Genomic DNA, 16,566 nt, shown 5'->3' on the forward strand with positions numbered 1-16,566 from the left:
TCTTCTCTTCTCTTCTCTTCTCTTCTCTTCTCTTCTCTTCTCTTCTCTTCTCTTCTCTTCTCTTCTCTTCTCTTCTCTTCTCTTCTCTTCTCTGCATAATTTTCAGGCAAAGCCAAAATAGTTGGTGAGTAGCTGGAGGGCTGTTAGTCAGACGGAGGGGTAGTTCTCCAGATGCTGACCACTGTCTGCTATAAAGCACAGAGCTGTCTGGCCAGCTGACTTTAATGACTGACGCAGAGATTACATAGGATCAAACGAAAAGGCGCAAACTCCCATTAGTGACATGCTGCAAGCCACAATCACATCTTTCATTGCTTTTCTTTTCTACTCATGTGTACAGACACAAGAAGAGATGCCAAGAAATTATTTGTTGCAGGAGTAATCAGCTGCTTTACATTTTCAGCTTCTGGCTCAGTACCTGTGCACAGGTGGAGAAGTTCAACCTCCAGATATTTTTTCTTGAGAAATTCAACACTGACTAACATTTTTTAATAGTATCAAGGAAACAATGCGGTGTTCCACAAATATCCTCCTTTAAATACACAAATCATCTGTTATACTTTTGTAAATCCTTAAATCATGTGGTTGGTTTCCACCATTAGTTAATGTCACGGACAAAACTGCTGATTTTAAGGAGCTACAGATGTTTATAAGTTTTGAGAGCCTTTTGGGAAGAAGAAGAAACTTTGGGGTAAAGAGAGAGAGAGATAGGCACTGAGAGAAAGAGCAGACTTTTCTGAAACCACACACACCTCAGCTAAGGAGCTAGCCAAACGCATAAACAACTTCCAGATGACATGGCAAACGGATCATCACATACACAGGCCCCCACACACAATGCATACACAGTTCATGGATGGAATGCCTCTGTTATTAACAGAGGACTCCTGTGGCAGCTGCTGTCACACACACTCCTGAGCCCGAGCACGAGCGACATCAACAAATAAAGCATAACCCCATTCTTTGAGCGAGCTGTGCTTTGTCTAGTAGGTTATGTAACACGAGGAAGGAAGCTGGTGTTTTCACATCTTTTCCTTCTTGTAGGGATCTGGAATATTATAAATAAACAGGATCCAGACCTTTTACTTAGCCTCATCTGTCTGCCAGCCTGCATCTGGCACAACCATACCTCCCTAATATGAGTGAAATCGTGTTGGGTGAAACTTCATAAGGTCCTCCATTTTCTCCACAGTTCCACTCTTCAGCAGCTTTTTTATTAGATTTTGGCTAAGGTAGAAATTTCTCACTCAGAAAGTGAAGGAGAGCAAGGCTGTCCTTCACAAAGGCACCAGGGCTTAGTGGATTTGCCTTTGTGCAGCCAGGCTGTAAGTGAACCAGCTTTATTTCAGAATGAACCACTGTGACGTAAATCATTGAACCCAAAGCTAGTTCTCTAAAATAAGACTTGCAGTTGTCACAACAGACCTATGGTGGATAAAGAGGACAATGAATGCAGCGGTGGATGAAAAGTAATCCAGTTGCTATGTTTCAGACATATAAGTGACATTGCTTGGTATTCAGGAACTTACCATGTTGCTATATGTGGAAAAGGATGCAGATCTCTTCGAACGCACCAGTGCAGCTATCTTGTTACCTTGTCCAAGGTTTGTCCAAGGTTTATGAGGGTGAGCATGGCTGAAACTGCTGGCACTTGAATGTAAACATATTTCATTTTGAAATGACTAACGTAGTTGTTTCTAACAGGACAGCCTCACGTTTCCACCAAACTGCATCTATTTCCTAAACTTAACCATGCGATCTAAACAAAGCTAAACCACAACATGTCACGTCATAAAAGAAGTTTATTGTTCAGCGGTGATTTGACAAGCGCCAAATGAGCCGTTAAATCAGAAAATCAGAAGCAACATACACAACGTTTGGGTTGTGTAACAGCAGCTGCAAAAAGTCAAAGCGTAAAGACATTTCTGTTCACAAAAAAACCCCAACCCCATGAACAAGGTATAGTGCACCAGTCAGTCCCTTTAGGGTGTATTTTCCTAAAGCTTAAAAAGGAAATAATAAGTTCTAACTTTGGTCCCGTTGGCTTGAAAAACGTGTGTTACTTGCCTCTTGATGAGGTAAATTCGCTCACATACCAGCCGCATGAAGCAGTGCCCCCATAAAATCCCCTAGCATTTAAAATTCATAATGTGTTAACATGTCCCTCAGAAGCACAATAAGCTTTGAGTGCACTGTGGGAGCCAAGCCACTTCATCCCAGCCATTACTAAGGTCACTACCCCAACATTTGCCTTCTTCTGTAGCTAATCTGGGTTTCCTCTGTCTGCTTTCTAAAACCATTAGTCACCCTATAATCCACAGAATTGTTTGCCATTTCATTTTCATCATTATCAGACATCTTGAAATGATAATCCTGCGGTTCTGCTGTGAATTCCCTTTGCTCTGGTGTGAAAAGGAAAGAAAAATGTTATGTAACAGGAGCCGAAATAGTGTTTTGGAACTTCTTGGAAATAACATGCGCTTCAGGATGGGGAGCATTATTAATTAGCCACAGGAGTTTTAATTCATTTTTAATAAAAGAAAGAAAAGGCTTCTTTGTGCACACAGACACACATAAAAAAATGAACAAAAAAAATCCCCTCTTGCCCCTGCGGGCGGTCTATCCTTCAAGCTCGGGTCCTGTACCAGAGGCCTGGGAGCTTGAAGGCCCTGCGCAGTATCTTAGTTGTTCCCAGGACTTCTGGACAGAGATCTCTGATGTTGTTTCTGGGATGTGTTGATGATTTGTGAACATCATTGTCACTGAGAAAAACTGTGCTTTACCTGCTCGGGAGACAAAAAAAAATTGTGAAAAAACTATTTGAACTGATTTACTAAACTAAATCTGCAGGAAGAGCCACATCTGCTCACCAGATCAGTGTGAAAGCATTTGCTTCTGTTTATAAGTCATTCCAGGGTATCAGAGAGACAAAGCTGATCTGGAAAAATATCAATGGTTTTTAAAGCCAAGGGCATAAAAAAATCAACAACCATGAAGGTCAGCTGACTGTCTACGTTACCTTAAAATGTGAAGTTGATGTTTGTCCTGCTGAACTGTTATCCTTCTTTTGGTAAATCTATCAAAAGCCATCAGGGCTTGAAAAGAAATGTGCTGGCATGAAACGAAAGACTTGAAGTGAGCTGTAAAACCAGCGGGGACTGGGATCGATACCGGTCTCTGTGCTGGGCGTCTCTGCTCGTAAACTCAGCAGCGTCTCTCCCACAGTTCTAAGCACTTGCACATATTACACACGCACACTAAAGCGACATAAGCCACTTTTTGTTTCCGTCACAGACTGACATTTATTTTTTCCGCATGGCCACATTTCACATTTCTTCCCAGAGTTTCTAGCGAAAGGAGAAATGTCAAGCAAACAACTGACGCTTTTCAAAACATAAAAAAATTTGTGCCGCAGGAAAATGAATCATTGCACATCAAAGCATGCGTGAAAATGTACAGTGCATGCTTAATAAATCAAAGGGAAAAAAATTACATGAATGCCAGCTTTAATATCGTTCTTTTTCTAAAAGGTTAGTATTTGCTTACTTCTTACATCTACTGCTGTGTGTATGAACACACGCACTTAAAAGAAGATGATGTAAGACTTATTTAGTGATGTAGGCATGCAGTTTGTGTTCAATACATATTTTGCAGTCATATGTCCTTCAAATAAAACCAATTTGCATGAAATTGCTGCATGTGTTTGAGTAAGAGAAAGAGGTGAACAGAAAGCTTCTGCACAGAATATCAGATGACTCTGCAGGTTCAGATTTTCTCAACTGAAGGTTCATTAACATCCTCAACAGTAGGTGCTTATTGATGGATCAAGAGGAGAAGGGAGGACAGAGGAGGGCAAGAAGGACTGAAGAATGAGAAGATGCATGACGAAGATTTCTGGGGGAGATTAGAGAGTGCCGCTGCTGAAGAGCAGCTATGATAAAAGAGAAGACAGAGAGGAGTGAAAGGGGAAATATAGGAAAAAAGAAAAGTGATGGATAGATGAAAGCTTACATCTGAGAGAAAGAAAAGGGAATAAATCTTCAGTTTGTTGTTATTTAAGCAGAAAGTCTCCTTGCCTCGAAGAAAGAGCAAAACGTGCACGTGTCCATACAAAATTGGAGTAAATCTCAGCAGCTGTTCAAAACGCACACACATTGAAAACTTGATTTTATCAATAGTGTAGTTTAAGCAAGCACAAGTATAGATATTTTCAAAAAGGTAACACACTCTCATCTCCAACACATGACTTCTAGAATTTCTTTTCTTTCTTCTTAAAGTTTCTCAAGGACAAAAAGTGTAAGCTCGGTCTATAACCAGCTGTTTTCTTGTGTACGCAGAATCACTGAGAACTGAGAGTCATTCAGACAAGAGACGGAGAGTGGCCTTCAACATGTACGCTGACTCACAGACAACAGGTACCGGCGGGAGATTGAGAGCTAATTCTTTGGCAGACATTTTCAAACGGCGAGAGTTTAAATATCAGCTGAAAGCAAAAGTGCAGGCAGATCCTGGCCAGTATTATAAAACTATCAGTACGCTCGTTATTGCTATTTGACTTGCTGATTTAGCAGCCTTACTAATGGCTGTGACTAAAACTTTAAAGACTCAAGGTAAATCCTTTAGCGCCCAATAAAGATGTTACCTCAGAGATTTTACTCCTTTGCAGACTCGTAACTCAGAAAACTTTAAACTCCAAGGCATGAGGCCGAGACATAATTTTAGACGCAGTGTGTTTTGTCTTTGTATGGTGTCCATTGCTTTTAAGAACACATCTGCTTGGAAATAATAGAAAAAAGATGGTCCTTTTAACTTTGTCTAAGTCATCCAGCGATGCTGTCTAGACATCCTTGGCTACAGTAGTAATAATAGTTAATTACAAAAATACTTAATTACAGATACTTTATTCAATGGAATAATAGAAGCAAATAAAGACAGGGCTCAAGTCTGGACCCAAAGCTAAATAAAAATCACTTCGTGCACCATAATAATTCCTGTTTGTTCCACTAAAGGCCTGTTGTTATGGAAACTGTGTTTCTGATCAGTGAAGTAAAACAAAGAGTGGGAGTTTTTAAAACTATAATTGCTTGTGTGGATGAGGTTATCTTGCAGCTCATATCACAGTTTTTTCAGCAGTTATTAAGAACAGATAGAGGTGTAACACTAAAAGACATTTCTGTACAAAAGATGTATGACTAAGCTGCTTTCTAATCATTCACTGTTAGCATAGCTGGGAGGATCGTTTGCCTCAGTCAGCTTTCCGTGATGTGAACAGCTTTAAACCACAACATTAATACAATTAGGAGCATTTCAATAAACAACATTTTTTTTTAACTATACAGAAACAGCTGTCTGTAACACATAATCAATTCTTGGTGGACATTATTGTTTGGGAGTAAAGCAGTGCTTTACTTTAAAAGGAAAACAATCTATCACATGAGGCTAATCGGTTCCTTTTATTTGTAATTCCTCATGTTTCTCAGTAGGAAATTGTTCAGGTTTCAGAACATGCCACAGATGGAAAACTAAACAGAATGCCTCATGACTTAAGCCAGGGGGCATGGAAAGATCCTCAACAATACAAAGCTCCCTGGAGTATATGAAGTCAGTTTCAGATGATAGTTGCAGACCCCTGAAAGCTTGTAACCCATCCCTGCTGTTCAAGTCTTTCTTGATTCTTAACAGTGTCCCCCCATGTAAAACTAGCTCCAACCTCCACACCACAATTATTCGTTTTTTCTAATGTTCTATCTTTGTGGTTTTCATCCACGTCTTCCCTTCATGCGCCTCCAGGCGTGACTGAATGGACATCTTGGTTCAACATTGACCATCCTGGGGGAAATGGAGACTATGAGCGCCTGGAGGCAATTCGTTTCTATTACAGAGAGAGAGTTTGTGCACGGCCTACAGCCATGGAGGCTCGTACTACAGACTGGGTGGCAGCGGCAGAAACTGGGGAAGTGGTTCATTCAAGTCTGGAGAAGGGATTCTGGTGCATCAACAAGGAACAGCCACATGGTCGCGTTTGTTCTAACTACCATGTTCGCTTCCAGTGCCCCCCAGGTAGAGCCGATTACAGCAGCCCAGGGCTGCGGAAGCCTTTTCTTCACAGAAATGAATATTTAGTCAAAAACTAAACAAATATTAAACATTGTAAACATTGGTGCACAGCTACATCTTTCAAGATTAGAATGTCCCTCTGTCCTCTGTAATATGTTTTTAGTGCAGAGCTATTGGACTGAATGGAGTGAGTGGGGCCCCTGTTCAACCACAGTTTGTAATGACGTGGGTGTCCAAGTCCGCCGAAGGAAATGTGTGAGCGCACAGCCCATGCCTCTGCTGTTGGTGCCAGCATGTCAGGGGCACCATTCAGAGAGAAGAGAGTGCACCACCCCACCATGTACAGGTAACAGCCAAAAATCAATCACCACCAAATTTCGGACAGGACCCTAAGCTAGTGTAGAGAATATGGTCTTTGAACTACACATAAACTATTTTAATCAACAAAGTGATTCATAATGTCCCTTTTTATTGGTGAATTCCCCAAAACATTCCTTTTAAACCATTCAGTACACTGTAAAAAAAATGCAGTAGAAAAACGGAAAATGTCCTGGTAATTTTCTGCCAGTACATTTTCTGATTTTTTTACGGAAGTTTGACAGACTTTTCTGTAAATGATAAAACGGAAAATTCTGTAGATTTATAGTATACTCTCTGTACCATTTACGGACATTTCCTTCAGCTATAAAATGGAAAATTCCATTTATTCACAGTATATTTTCTGTATCATTAATTTATGTTTTCCATTAATAGCAACAGTCTTATTGATTGAAGCTGTTTCAGTAAAGTTCTAAATGCAGCTAAATCCTTTAGAAATCCTATAGTCAGCACAAGGGAGTTAACAATCCATTTGATAGAATGATTCACTGAAACTCCCTTCCGTTGTGTCTTTTTGTAGCTAAATGGAGTCCATGGGGTCCCTGGGGGTCATGTTCAGTGACCTGTGGTGGAGGTCGCAGGATTAGGAGAAGGACTTGCGTAAGGACTTCAGCGACAGTGCAGTGTGTGGGACGGCCTGTTGAAATCCAGAAATGTGGAAAGACTCCATGCCCAGGTATGCAAAGCCACACTGCATTTAGCTGTAGTGAGGCATTTCTTTACTTTGGTGTCTTGATCAGTATCTGCTAACATCTCAACGCTTTCTTTACAAAAGCCAAATGCCAGTATGTGTGCACTGAAGGCCATCCCAGTGAAGACTGCAGTCACTGCGTGTGCAAAGGCCACATCCTACATGGTGATATCCACAGTGTGACCGGTGTCCCTGTGGCAGGAGCCTTTGTGTCACTAGCCAGCCATCCCAAGGTCATCCGTGCCCGTACAGATGCTATGGGTCACTTTAAGCTCCTAGGAATCTGCTCTTCCAGCCCAACTTTAATCACCATCAGGAAGGAGAAATTTGCCCCTATCACTGTGTCCACTTCCAGTAACACCACAGGCATGTCCTGGGTCCGGGCTATTCTTAGATCAGCTGGTAAGTGCAGATAAATGAAAGAAAAGTGATTACATATTTTGGGTTGTTCTTAAAATAGGTATTATTACAAGACTAGCATTATTATTATTCCACATAGTCTACAGATCCTTCAATCATATTCTCAGACGACTGAAAACAGGAAATTGACAGCTCTACAACATAAACAGTTTGGACTATTGTGAGACTTTACATAGCTTTGAGCAGTGACTTGGTTGCATGGAAACCAAATAAAAATAGACTTGAGCTGCTTTCGAAAAGGCAATTCCCTCAACAATCATTTTTCACAAGCTCAGAGACCGACGGGCAAATAAAGTGTAATATTTGAATTTTATGAGCTCTCTATGACCTGCGGCACCATTCACAACAATCAGAGTAAAGTCTTGATGATTTGCTCCTTTCTGCTTTCCACAGAAAAGCCGTACATTGTGAAGCACCCAGAGGATAAAGTGCGTTACGAGGGAGGACGGGTGCTGTTGTGCTGCAAGGCAGCAGGATCACCAACACCTGACAAATACTACTGGTGAGATGAACATCATTGTTGGCACACTCTCATAGAATAACACTCAAAAAATAGCTACAGTCCTTCCTACACTTATGAAATGTATAGCTTTTAAGTTACAGGTTATAAAACTAAAACATAAGCTCTATAAGCTAAAGTCATCTGATAAATCTTCCTATGAAAGTCATTGTACAGTCATTGTTAGCATAACTCATCAAAATAAGTATAACTGGTGGCATATTTGCTAACATTTTAGATATAATTTTAAATATAATTGCTTAGCTGATTAAAGTTAAATAAACATTCCACAATGGTAAATGGTAAATGGCCTGCATTTGTATAGCACTTTACTCAGTCCCTAAGGACCTGAAAGCGCTTTACACTACATTCAGTCATTCACCCATTCACACACACATTCACACACTGGCAATGGCAAGCTACATTGTAGCCACAGCTGCCCTGGGGCGCACTGACAGAGGCGAGGCTGCCGGACACTGGCGCCACCGGGCCCTCTGACCACCACCAGTAGGCAAACATGGGGTTAGTATCTTGCCCAAGGATATTTGGCATGCAGCCAGGAGGCAGCCTGGGATCGAACCACCGACCTTCTGATTAGTGGCTGACAATAATGTAAAAAAGTAAAGTGAAGAACAAATCACTCTCTCTGTTTCTTTCTTTGTGTCTGTTTATCAAGGTATCACAATGGGACTCTGCTGGACAGGAAGGTATACAAGTATGAAGAGGAGCTTGTACTGCGACATCTGAAGCCAGAGCAGTCGGGACAGTATTACTGTAAAGCCAGCAGCCCTGCAGGAAGCATCAAGTCCTCCCCCGCCTTCCTTACTGTAATTGGTATGTGTAGCACCAAACAAGAATGGCAGAAACAAAGAAACCACTTCCTCTGCCAGAGCTAATGCCCCATTTAGTTTTTTGTAAGTGAAGATGCTGATCTGGATTGGCACCAATAAGTTTTTTCCCTTGCCCATGCACCACCTCCGCACCAAGTTTATGAAATGCAGACTAGTAGTATGTATGTAGTCCTGCTAAGAGAATGACAGATGTGTGACCCTTGGAAAAAGTTATATAGTGTATTTACATGTACTGCATGCAAAGCACTGAATACCAGTGTTTTTTCTGTTTCAAGGTTGTTCTTTAAGTAAAAATAGTAAAGTTCTAGTAAAATGTAATTAATCTTCATCAGACTGAGAAGAAATAATTTGCTATGATGATAGAAAGCGGCACACAGGGATTATTCCTCAGGATGGCTACCACCCGAGTGCATTTGACAATGACGTATTTAGTCAATGTCTTGTACTGGTTCAAGTATAACCACTGACAAAAAGCAAACAACCGCAACTCTACTGTATAAAGAGCAGCTGCCTCAGAGATTGAATACACAGTTAAAGAGGAATGTCAGTGCTGAGCTCAAACCAAGTCATCCATGAGCCATGTCTACGCATTAAGAGGAATCAAACAAAACCACAGTGGCTTACAACTGAAAGAGAGGAGAAAGCCAGTTAATAAACTATCTTTCATTTAAAAAAAAAACCAACATGGGAAAATGAAAAATATCAGTCTTACGATCTGGCAGAGCCTGGAGGAATAGATTTTTATTGTGTTTACATTGGTTGAAACTACAGCTTTCTAAACAGCGATTCTTTATTGTGTGAGAGGGCTCTGGACACTGTAAAACCTCAAACCCAATTTTTCCAGAACACCCAGTGTTGAGATGAAACCCAAGATTGTCAATAAATTATGTTTCTTTTCTCTCTCAGACTCAGACAAGTATGTCTTTCCACATCCATGTGGGAGAACCCCACATACACAGCTTATATTCTCCAGGTGCTTGTTAGTTAAGACACAGATTAACAAACAGGCTTTTCATGGAACAGTGCTAAAGCAATCAATTCTAGGCAACAGACAAATCCCTGTACTCCAAAAGTCATTATGGCTGGAGAGACTTTATGTGTGCAGAACAACACCTGCACCTCAGAGCGGGATGATAAACATGCCTTCATCCCAATAGTTTCTTTTCCCCTTACACATAATGCAGAAGTTTAATTTGAATAACACAATATGTTTACAGCTGTTCAGGAGGTTATATGTTTTATAATTCATGATCAAAGGAAACTTGCAAAACAATACAGCAATCTACAAATCAAACTGCTTCATGTGTTTGCAGTTATTGACTTATGTGGGAGATGGTGAGCTTGACAGGGATACTTAACTACAAACAGCCATGATATCCTGCATACTAATTATGCTGCCAGTGGGTTGTTGAACAATTGGTCGTTCCTTCCAGTTCCCAGTTGGATGGTTGGTGAAGAAACCTTTTCTTAAGCTTGAAGTCTAATTACCATTTTATGCATATTTCACAATCCAACTTGGCCACTTAAATGCACTTTCAGGTCATGCAGACCTTGGACGTTTGTGTGTACTGTGTTTTTAATGTGAGCATCCATGTGTGAAAAATAAAGGTATAAATATTTTTATACATTCCACCAGCAAGTTCTAACTATTCTCTATACCTGTTCCACATTATGCTTATATATCAATATGCAATTACCCTCAAACCAGCAATTTTATTTTAATGCTAGATTGTATATTTGACAAACTTTCAAGAGCAGATACAGCAAAGCAAATAGAACATGAACTGCCCTGTTTTTAATATGTTAACTCTGCATTTACTTCCGAAACACCATCAAAATCACATTACACAGCAGTCAACTTAAAATTTATGGCAATATTTCTTTCATGATGATGAAAGAACAAAAGCTTAATGTCATTTATTGTCTATTTCACAGACAAAGGAGCACCAGCATGCAATTCTACCCCTGAAACACATCTCATCAGGCTACCCACAGACTGTGTTCAACCCGGGACTGACTCCAAGTACTACAATGCTGGCCGCTGTCCTCACAACAAATGTGCTGGTTCCCTAGATTTTGATATGGGCTGCAGAGATGGAGCTGGATTCTGTTGTGGTGTTAAAAATATGGAAAGCAGAATTATTGACTGTGGTAGCTACAGCCTCCCCATCCGTGCTGTGATACAGTGCGGTTGTCAGAAGTGTGTGCAGCCAACTGTGCTGGTTCGAGGTCGAGTAGTCACAGCTGACAATAATGAGCCTCTGCGTTTTGGGCACATCTACATTGGTAAAGAGAGAGTGGGTACCACTGGATACCAAGGAGGCTTCACATTAAGAATCACCCCTGACACACAGAGATTAGTTGTAAATTTTGTTGATCCTAGTCAAAAGTTTATTGACACGCCCAAGGTGTTCATCTTTGACAAGAAAAGTGGATCTATTTACCACGATGTGAAAGTGATGAGAAAACAAACACCAATTGATATCAATGCAGGAGAGACCAATGTTATTAGCCTTGGAGAAATTAAAGATGAAGACCCCATAGGGCAGTTGGTTATTCCTCCTAATTCTTTTCATAAGGACAATGGAGAAATCTACGAAGGAACTGTCAAAGCCAGTGTCACATTCATTGACCCAAGAAACATCACTACTGCAGCAGCTGCCCCTGGCGACCTTAACTTTGTGGATGATGAAGGTGACATGCTTCCTTTAAGGACCTATGGCATGTTTTCTGTAGACTTCAGAGATGACTCCAACAAGGAGATACTTGGAGCTGGCGCTGTCCAAGTCCTCCTTGACACACAGCACGTCAAAATGCAAGAACATATTCCCCAGATGAAACTGTGGTCTTTAAATCCCGACACAGGAGTCTGGGAAGAGGAGAGCGACTTTTCTTACAGCACAACAACTACTGGTGGTCATGGAAGGAGCAAGCGCGAGGAGCGCACATTCCTCATAGGCAACATGGAAATCAGAGAACGCAGACTTTTCAATTTAGACGTACCTGAAAATAGACGCTGCTATGTCAAAGTTCGTGCCTACATGAGTGACAAGTTCCTACCTACTGAACAGCTGGAGGGTATCGTGATTAGCTTGATAAACTTGGAGCCCAAGCCTGGTTATTCTTCTAATCCCAGGGCATGGGGCCGCTTTGACAGTGTCATAACAGGACCTAATGGGGCCTGTTTACCAGCTTTCTGTGATGCCCAGAAGCCTGATGCTTACACAGCTTATGTCACAGCAATGCTGGGTGGGGAGGAACTAGAGGCAGCTCCTTCCTCCCCAAAGATGAATCCAAACATCATTGGAGTCTCTCAGCCCTATCTAGATAAAATAGACTACCAGCGTTCAGACCATGATGATCCAGCATTAAAGAAAACTGCCTTCAAAATCAATTTGCCAAAGCCTAACCAAAACAATTTTGATGAGACCAATGGGCCAATATATCCATATCAGAATTTAATAGCTTGTGAAAATGCCCCTGTTGATGCTAATCATTTCAGGTTTTTTAGAGTAGAAAAGGACAAGTATGAATACAACGTTGTTCCCTTTGAGGAGAATGATTTGACAACCTGGACAGGAGATTACCTGTCCTGGTGGCCTAACCCCCAAGAGTTTAGAGCATGCTTCATCAAGATCAAAATTCTTGGACAGAAAGAAGTCATGGTCAGGTCAAGGAATCTGGGAGGAACACACCGAGAGACAAAGGGCCAGCTTTATGGAATTAGAGACATTCGCAGCACTCGGGATATGCGAGAGTCCAATACCTCAGCAGCATGTGTAGAGTTCAAATGCAGTGGCATGTTATTTGACCAAGCTGAGGTGGACCGGTCCCTCATATCAATCCTTCCACAAGGTAACTGCCGCAGGATCAACACCAACAACCTCCTACAAGAGTATCTCATTAAACATCCACCAGTGGCTCAAAACAATGAGTCTCATGCTTTCACCATGTTAGCACCCGTTGACCCTTTGGGACACAACTATGGTATCTACACAGTCACAGACCAGAACCCTAGAGTGGCCAAAGAGATCGCTATTGGGCGCTGCTTCGATGGCACCTCAGATGGTTTCTCCAGAGAGATGAAGTCAGACTCTGGAGTTGCACTTACCTTCAGTTGTCCAGAGAGGAAAATCAACAGGGAAAGCCTTTTCCAGCGTCTGCAGACCAACCCAGGTCAAACTTTGTCTCAGATGGCGAGGGACATGAGAGAGTTAGATGGTCTGCAGATGAGGAGATCATCCACCCAGGTAGTCGCTTATCCTTCAGAGCAACGGGGTAGGACCCAGAATCGCAGAGTCACCTCAACCACCAGAAGAAGAGTATCTACACGCATTCAGTAATGCCAACAGAAGTGATAAAAAGTAGGTTGAAATAATATAATTTGATCAGTGTTTACACTAGCAATCACATCAAAATGATATATCTATAATAATCTTTTCTTTATATTGTTAGGTCTTCAGTTGAGAGTCATATGATGGCATCAAGTTCAGAAGATTGTCTGTCTGCTGATGAGTGTGAATCCCCCCTTTACTATGAAAATCACAAACCCGAGACAGACATCAATTTAGAAAACTCATTAGGTCTGACGTTTAATCGAAGAATTTGGTATATTAATTTCTCCCATCCACGGTAAAAGACAAGTATCATTTGTTTTTATGTAACTTGGTGACCGGCTTTTATTGACTTTGCTCTCATTTTATGAATGAATACACTAAATTGAGGGTTGAAATTGGAACTTTTATAGAGCTAATTTGTGGCATTCCACTTCCATAGTGGGTGTTTTTGCTGACATATCTTGATGCTTGACCCAAAACCAGAAATTTAAAAACTATAAATACTATGGTAGACCCCAAACACTTGGTAATTGGCCATAGCTTTCCACTGAACTCATGCTTTTCCTCAAGATCAGAGAGAAACCAACGTGAGGTCCTTGTTGTCTGAAGCAGACACTGAGCCCTTATTATACAAACTCAGAAACTCTCCATGAAGTGGAGGAACATGCAAAAAAGACAGTGGGGTGAAGCATGCCACCCAGTGTACAGAGAATCTTTTCAGCCATGCTTCTCAGTGTTTTTCATTAGTGTACCATATTGCCAACTGTGATTCAGACAGACGTTCTTCCACACTTACTTAAAATGTGGAAGACTGAGGTTGTCGTCATGACAAGCAAGGACCTTACTCTAGACTGGCGCTTCAAAATAACGATAATTGTTTTTGGAAGCATGACATGATTTCCTTCCCCCCCTCTGCACATTCCACATTAGAACATCACCAAACAAAGTGTTACTTATAATAATCTATTCCTCAATACTTTCATTCTCAGCAAGAAGCTCTTTCAGGGTCTAAATGAACTTTGTTTTTGTTCTAGGGCAAAGTGTTTATGAGCTGCCTTTATATCTTGAAGTGCAATAAATATCATTAAACTTGAGAATGAATAAAATTCAGCATGTTTCAAACTATAACAGTTCATGAAAAGTGCTGCTGGTGAATTAAATAAGTTTTTCATGTTGCATGTTGTGTGGCTAAGGTATTTGTACCTTGCACAAGAAGCTTGTTGTTGATTTAGTTGTGTGATTTTCAGCCAATAACTGAAGTTGTGTTGTGCAACTCTTTGACTCTCTGAGTCACTGTTTTTTTTTTTTTTTCATTCTTTGTAGCATGAATCTGCTGACTTTACAATAATCTTTTTGGCTTCAGTTTGCAATCTTGTTAGTAGGACAAAAAAACTCCATTGTCATTTCTTAATTAACAAAACATGATTTCTTAAGCATGAGAATTCAGAAGAAACACAACTTGTGTTTACAAGTCAGGTTTTTATTAAGCTGTGTAAAAGTATGAGTAGCAATACAAATAAATGTAGACTATAACGCCATATGAATATGGAAATAGACACATGAATTGAGTTTTTGGCTACTTTAACTGAACTAAGTAATAGGCATGGAGTTTACTCAGTGATTAAATCTATTGTTTATCTGCAGTATGGGGTTTTGCAGACCCATGGGAGAAACCCTTCGAGCTGAACTAATCCCAAAATGAATAAGGTGCACTATGGACCTTGGAGAAACCAGAAGAGGCTGACAAGTAAATATAAGCCTGCTGCTAATTAGAAAATAAATTACATATTCTCTTGAGAACTGTAAAAACAGTTTGACTTTCACAAACAACCAAATTGAACTTAAGCAATCAGCAATAAATTGGGCACAAGAGTATTATGGACACATATTTCCTTTGAAATTGCTACCGAGCTCTCTGCACATTTAACATTTGAAGATGTCTTTTTTTTCTCAGTTCATTTGTGCTGTTATATTTTTAGTTCTGATGTGCAACAGATTTATCATTTAATATGCTGTAAATGGTATCATTTCAAACTTATAAATCTTTCTATGTGGAGCACATAACAGCACTCCAAACATAGATCTATAGCTTGGCAGCCTGTGCAAACTTCAGAATTATCATTGACCTCTCTAATCACAGGCCTGTGGGCTGTGTGTGAACGAACAGTTCAGATGTCCAGTTGGAAACAAACATGTCCCAGCAGCAGATACAGCTTCCACCCCGTAAGAAAGATGATGATTGAATCCAGGTGTAGGAAGAGATAAGTCCTATAAAATGCAATAGTTTGTGAGGTCAGCTGAAGGGGCCAAACAGATGTAGAGCAACTAAAGGAAATGTTAGACCAAAGACATCAGAAGGAAGAGAAGCAAGATTATCTAGTGATGGGTTTAATCATTTCAGGGTACGGTTTGAAAAAGAAAAAAGGGAAGGGAAAATATTAGTGGTCTTTGGCCTCATAGCCCATCACTTACAGAATCTTGAGCTTTGAAAGTGGTTGCACATGGAAGAATGCAGATTTTCTTCAGGGAATGCTTTGACAGGAGAATTGGCTTATTCATGAGAAGAAGTTATCAGGAGAGCTTGAAGGACAAGGTAACAATAATAGCCTGAGTAAACCATTATGTAAGGCTTTGCATGGAAAAATAAGCTGTGCTCTCCAAACAGCCACTTTGTCTTTAGGGAACTTCAAAGGAGATTAAAGAACCTCTGCAATGTTTGGTTTAATCGCTCAAGAAAAAGTTTCCAGATACTTTAAAATCAAATAAAGACAGTTTGAGCCTGAAACCAACAGATAAAAGAAGATGAAAATATTCCTTTTTTAATTAAAAGAAACTGTTTATCTTGACTCGTTGGCAGTAGTAGTGGCAAACCTTTTACTTTATTTAGTGTCAGAATCATGAATATGATTTATGTATTTGTGTTTTAAACTTCTAAATAAATTGTTTGACATTTGGAGTTAGCTGGGTACTGGCTGTATTTTTTTTAATGAACCCACTGATGTAAGGGTATCATCACTATTCTCATCTCCAAACTCTGGCAAGGAGGAGAATGAGCGTTTTTCCCAAAACGGGGAACTAATGTCTAAAGCATACTATTGGTATAGTTACAGCTTTGCAGAATTCTTGAATGGTAGAAAATTGGATATTTTCAAGTGTATTTCAATCCATCTGGCAAAATTTGAGGTTTTTTGTGGCAACTGATATTCGAAAAAAAAAAAAAAGAATCTAAGGAGTGGATTTCTATTCAAAATACTTGACCTGAGTTTGCCTCTGTCACTGAAATGTTTCTGCAGAAAAGCACAAGTCTCTGAATCCACCAGAAACCATCTACAA

At 40.3% G+C, this 16,566-nt stretch overlaps 1 protein-coding gene across 1 annotated transcript in view; it reads left to right on the forward strand.

The window, feature by feature from the left end:
* cilp2 (cartilage intermediate layer protein 2) overlaps positions 1-16,438 on the forward strand; it is an 18,710-nt gene extending 2,272 nt beyond the window's left edge. The window contains exons 2-10 of the mRNA XM_005734006.1: positions 4,338-4,415; positions 5,791-6,060; positions 6,221-6,403; positions 6,956-7,111; positions 7,211-7,528; positions 7,940-8,048; positions 8,722-8,879; positions 10,832-13,260; positions 13,352-16,438. Of these exons, the coding sequence (XP_005734063.1) occupies positions 4,338-4,415; positions 5,791-6,060; positions 6,221-6,403; positions 6,956-7,111; positions 7,211-7,528; positions 7,940-8,048; positions 8,722-8,879; positions 10,832-13,239 (3,680 nt within the window). The 3' untranslated portion in view covers positions 13,240-13,260; positions 13,352-16,438. The remainder of the gene's footprint in view (positions 1-4,337; positions 4,416-5,790; positions 6,061-6,220; positions 6,404-6,955; positions 7,112-7,210; positions 7,529-7,939; positions 8,049-8,721; positions 8,880-10,831; positions 13,261-13,351) is intronic.
* The last annotated feature ends 128 nt before the right edge of the window (positions 16,439-16,566 follow it).

This window comes from Pundamilia nyererei, unplaced genomic scaffold, assembly GCF_000239375.1.
Source record: "Pundamilia nyererei isolate P.nyererei 1_Seehausen unplaced genomic scaffold, PunNye1.0 scaffold00056, whole genome shotgun sequence".
Taxonomy (NCBI): domain Eukaryota; kingdom Metazoa; phylum Chordata; class Actinopteri; order Cichliformes; family Cichlidae; genus Pundamilia; species Pundamilia nyererei.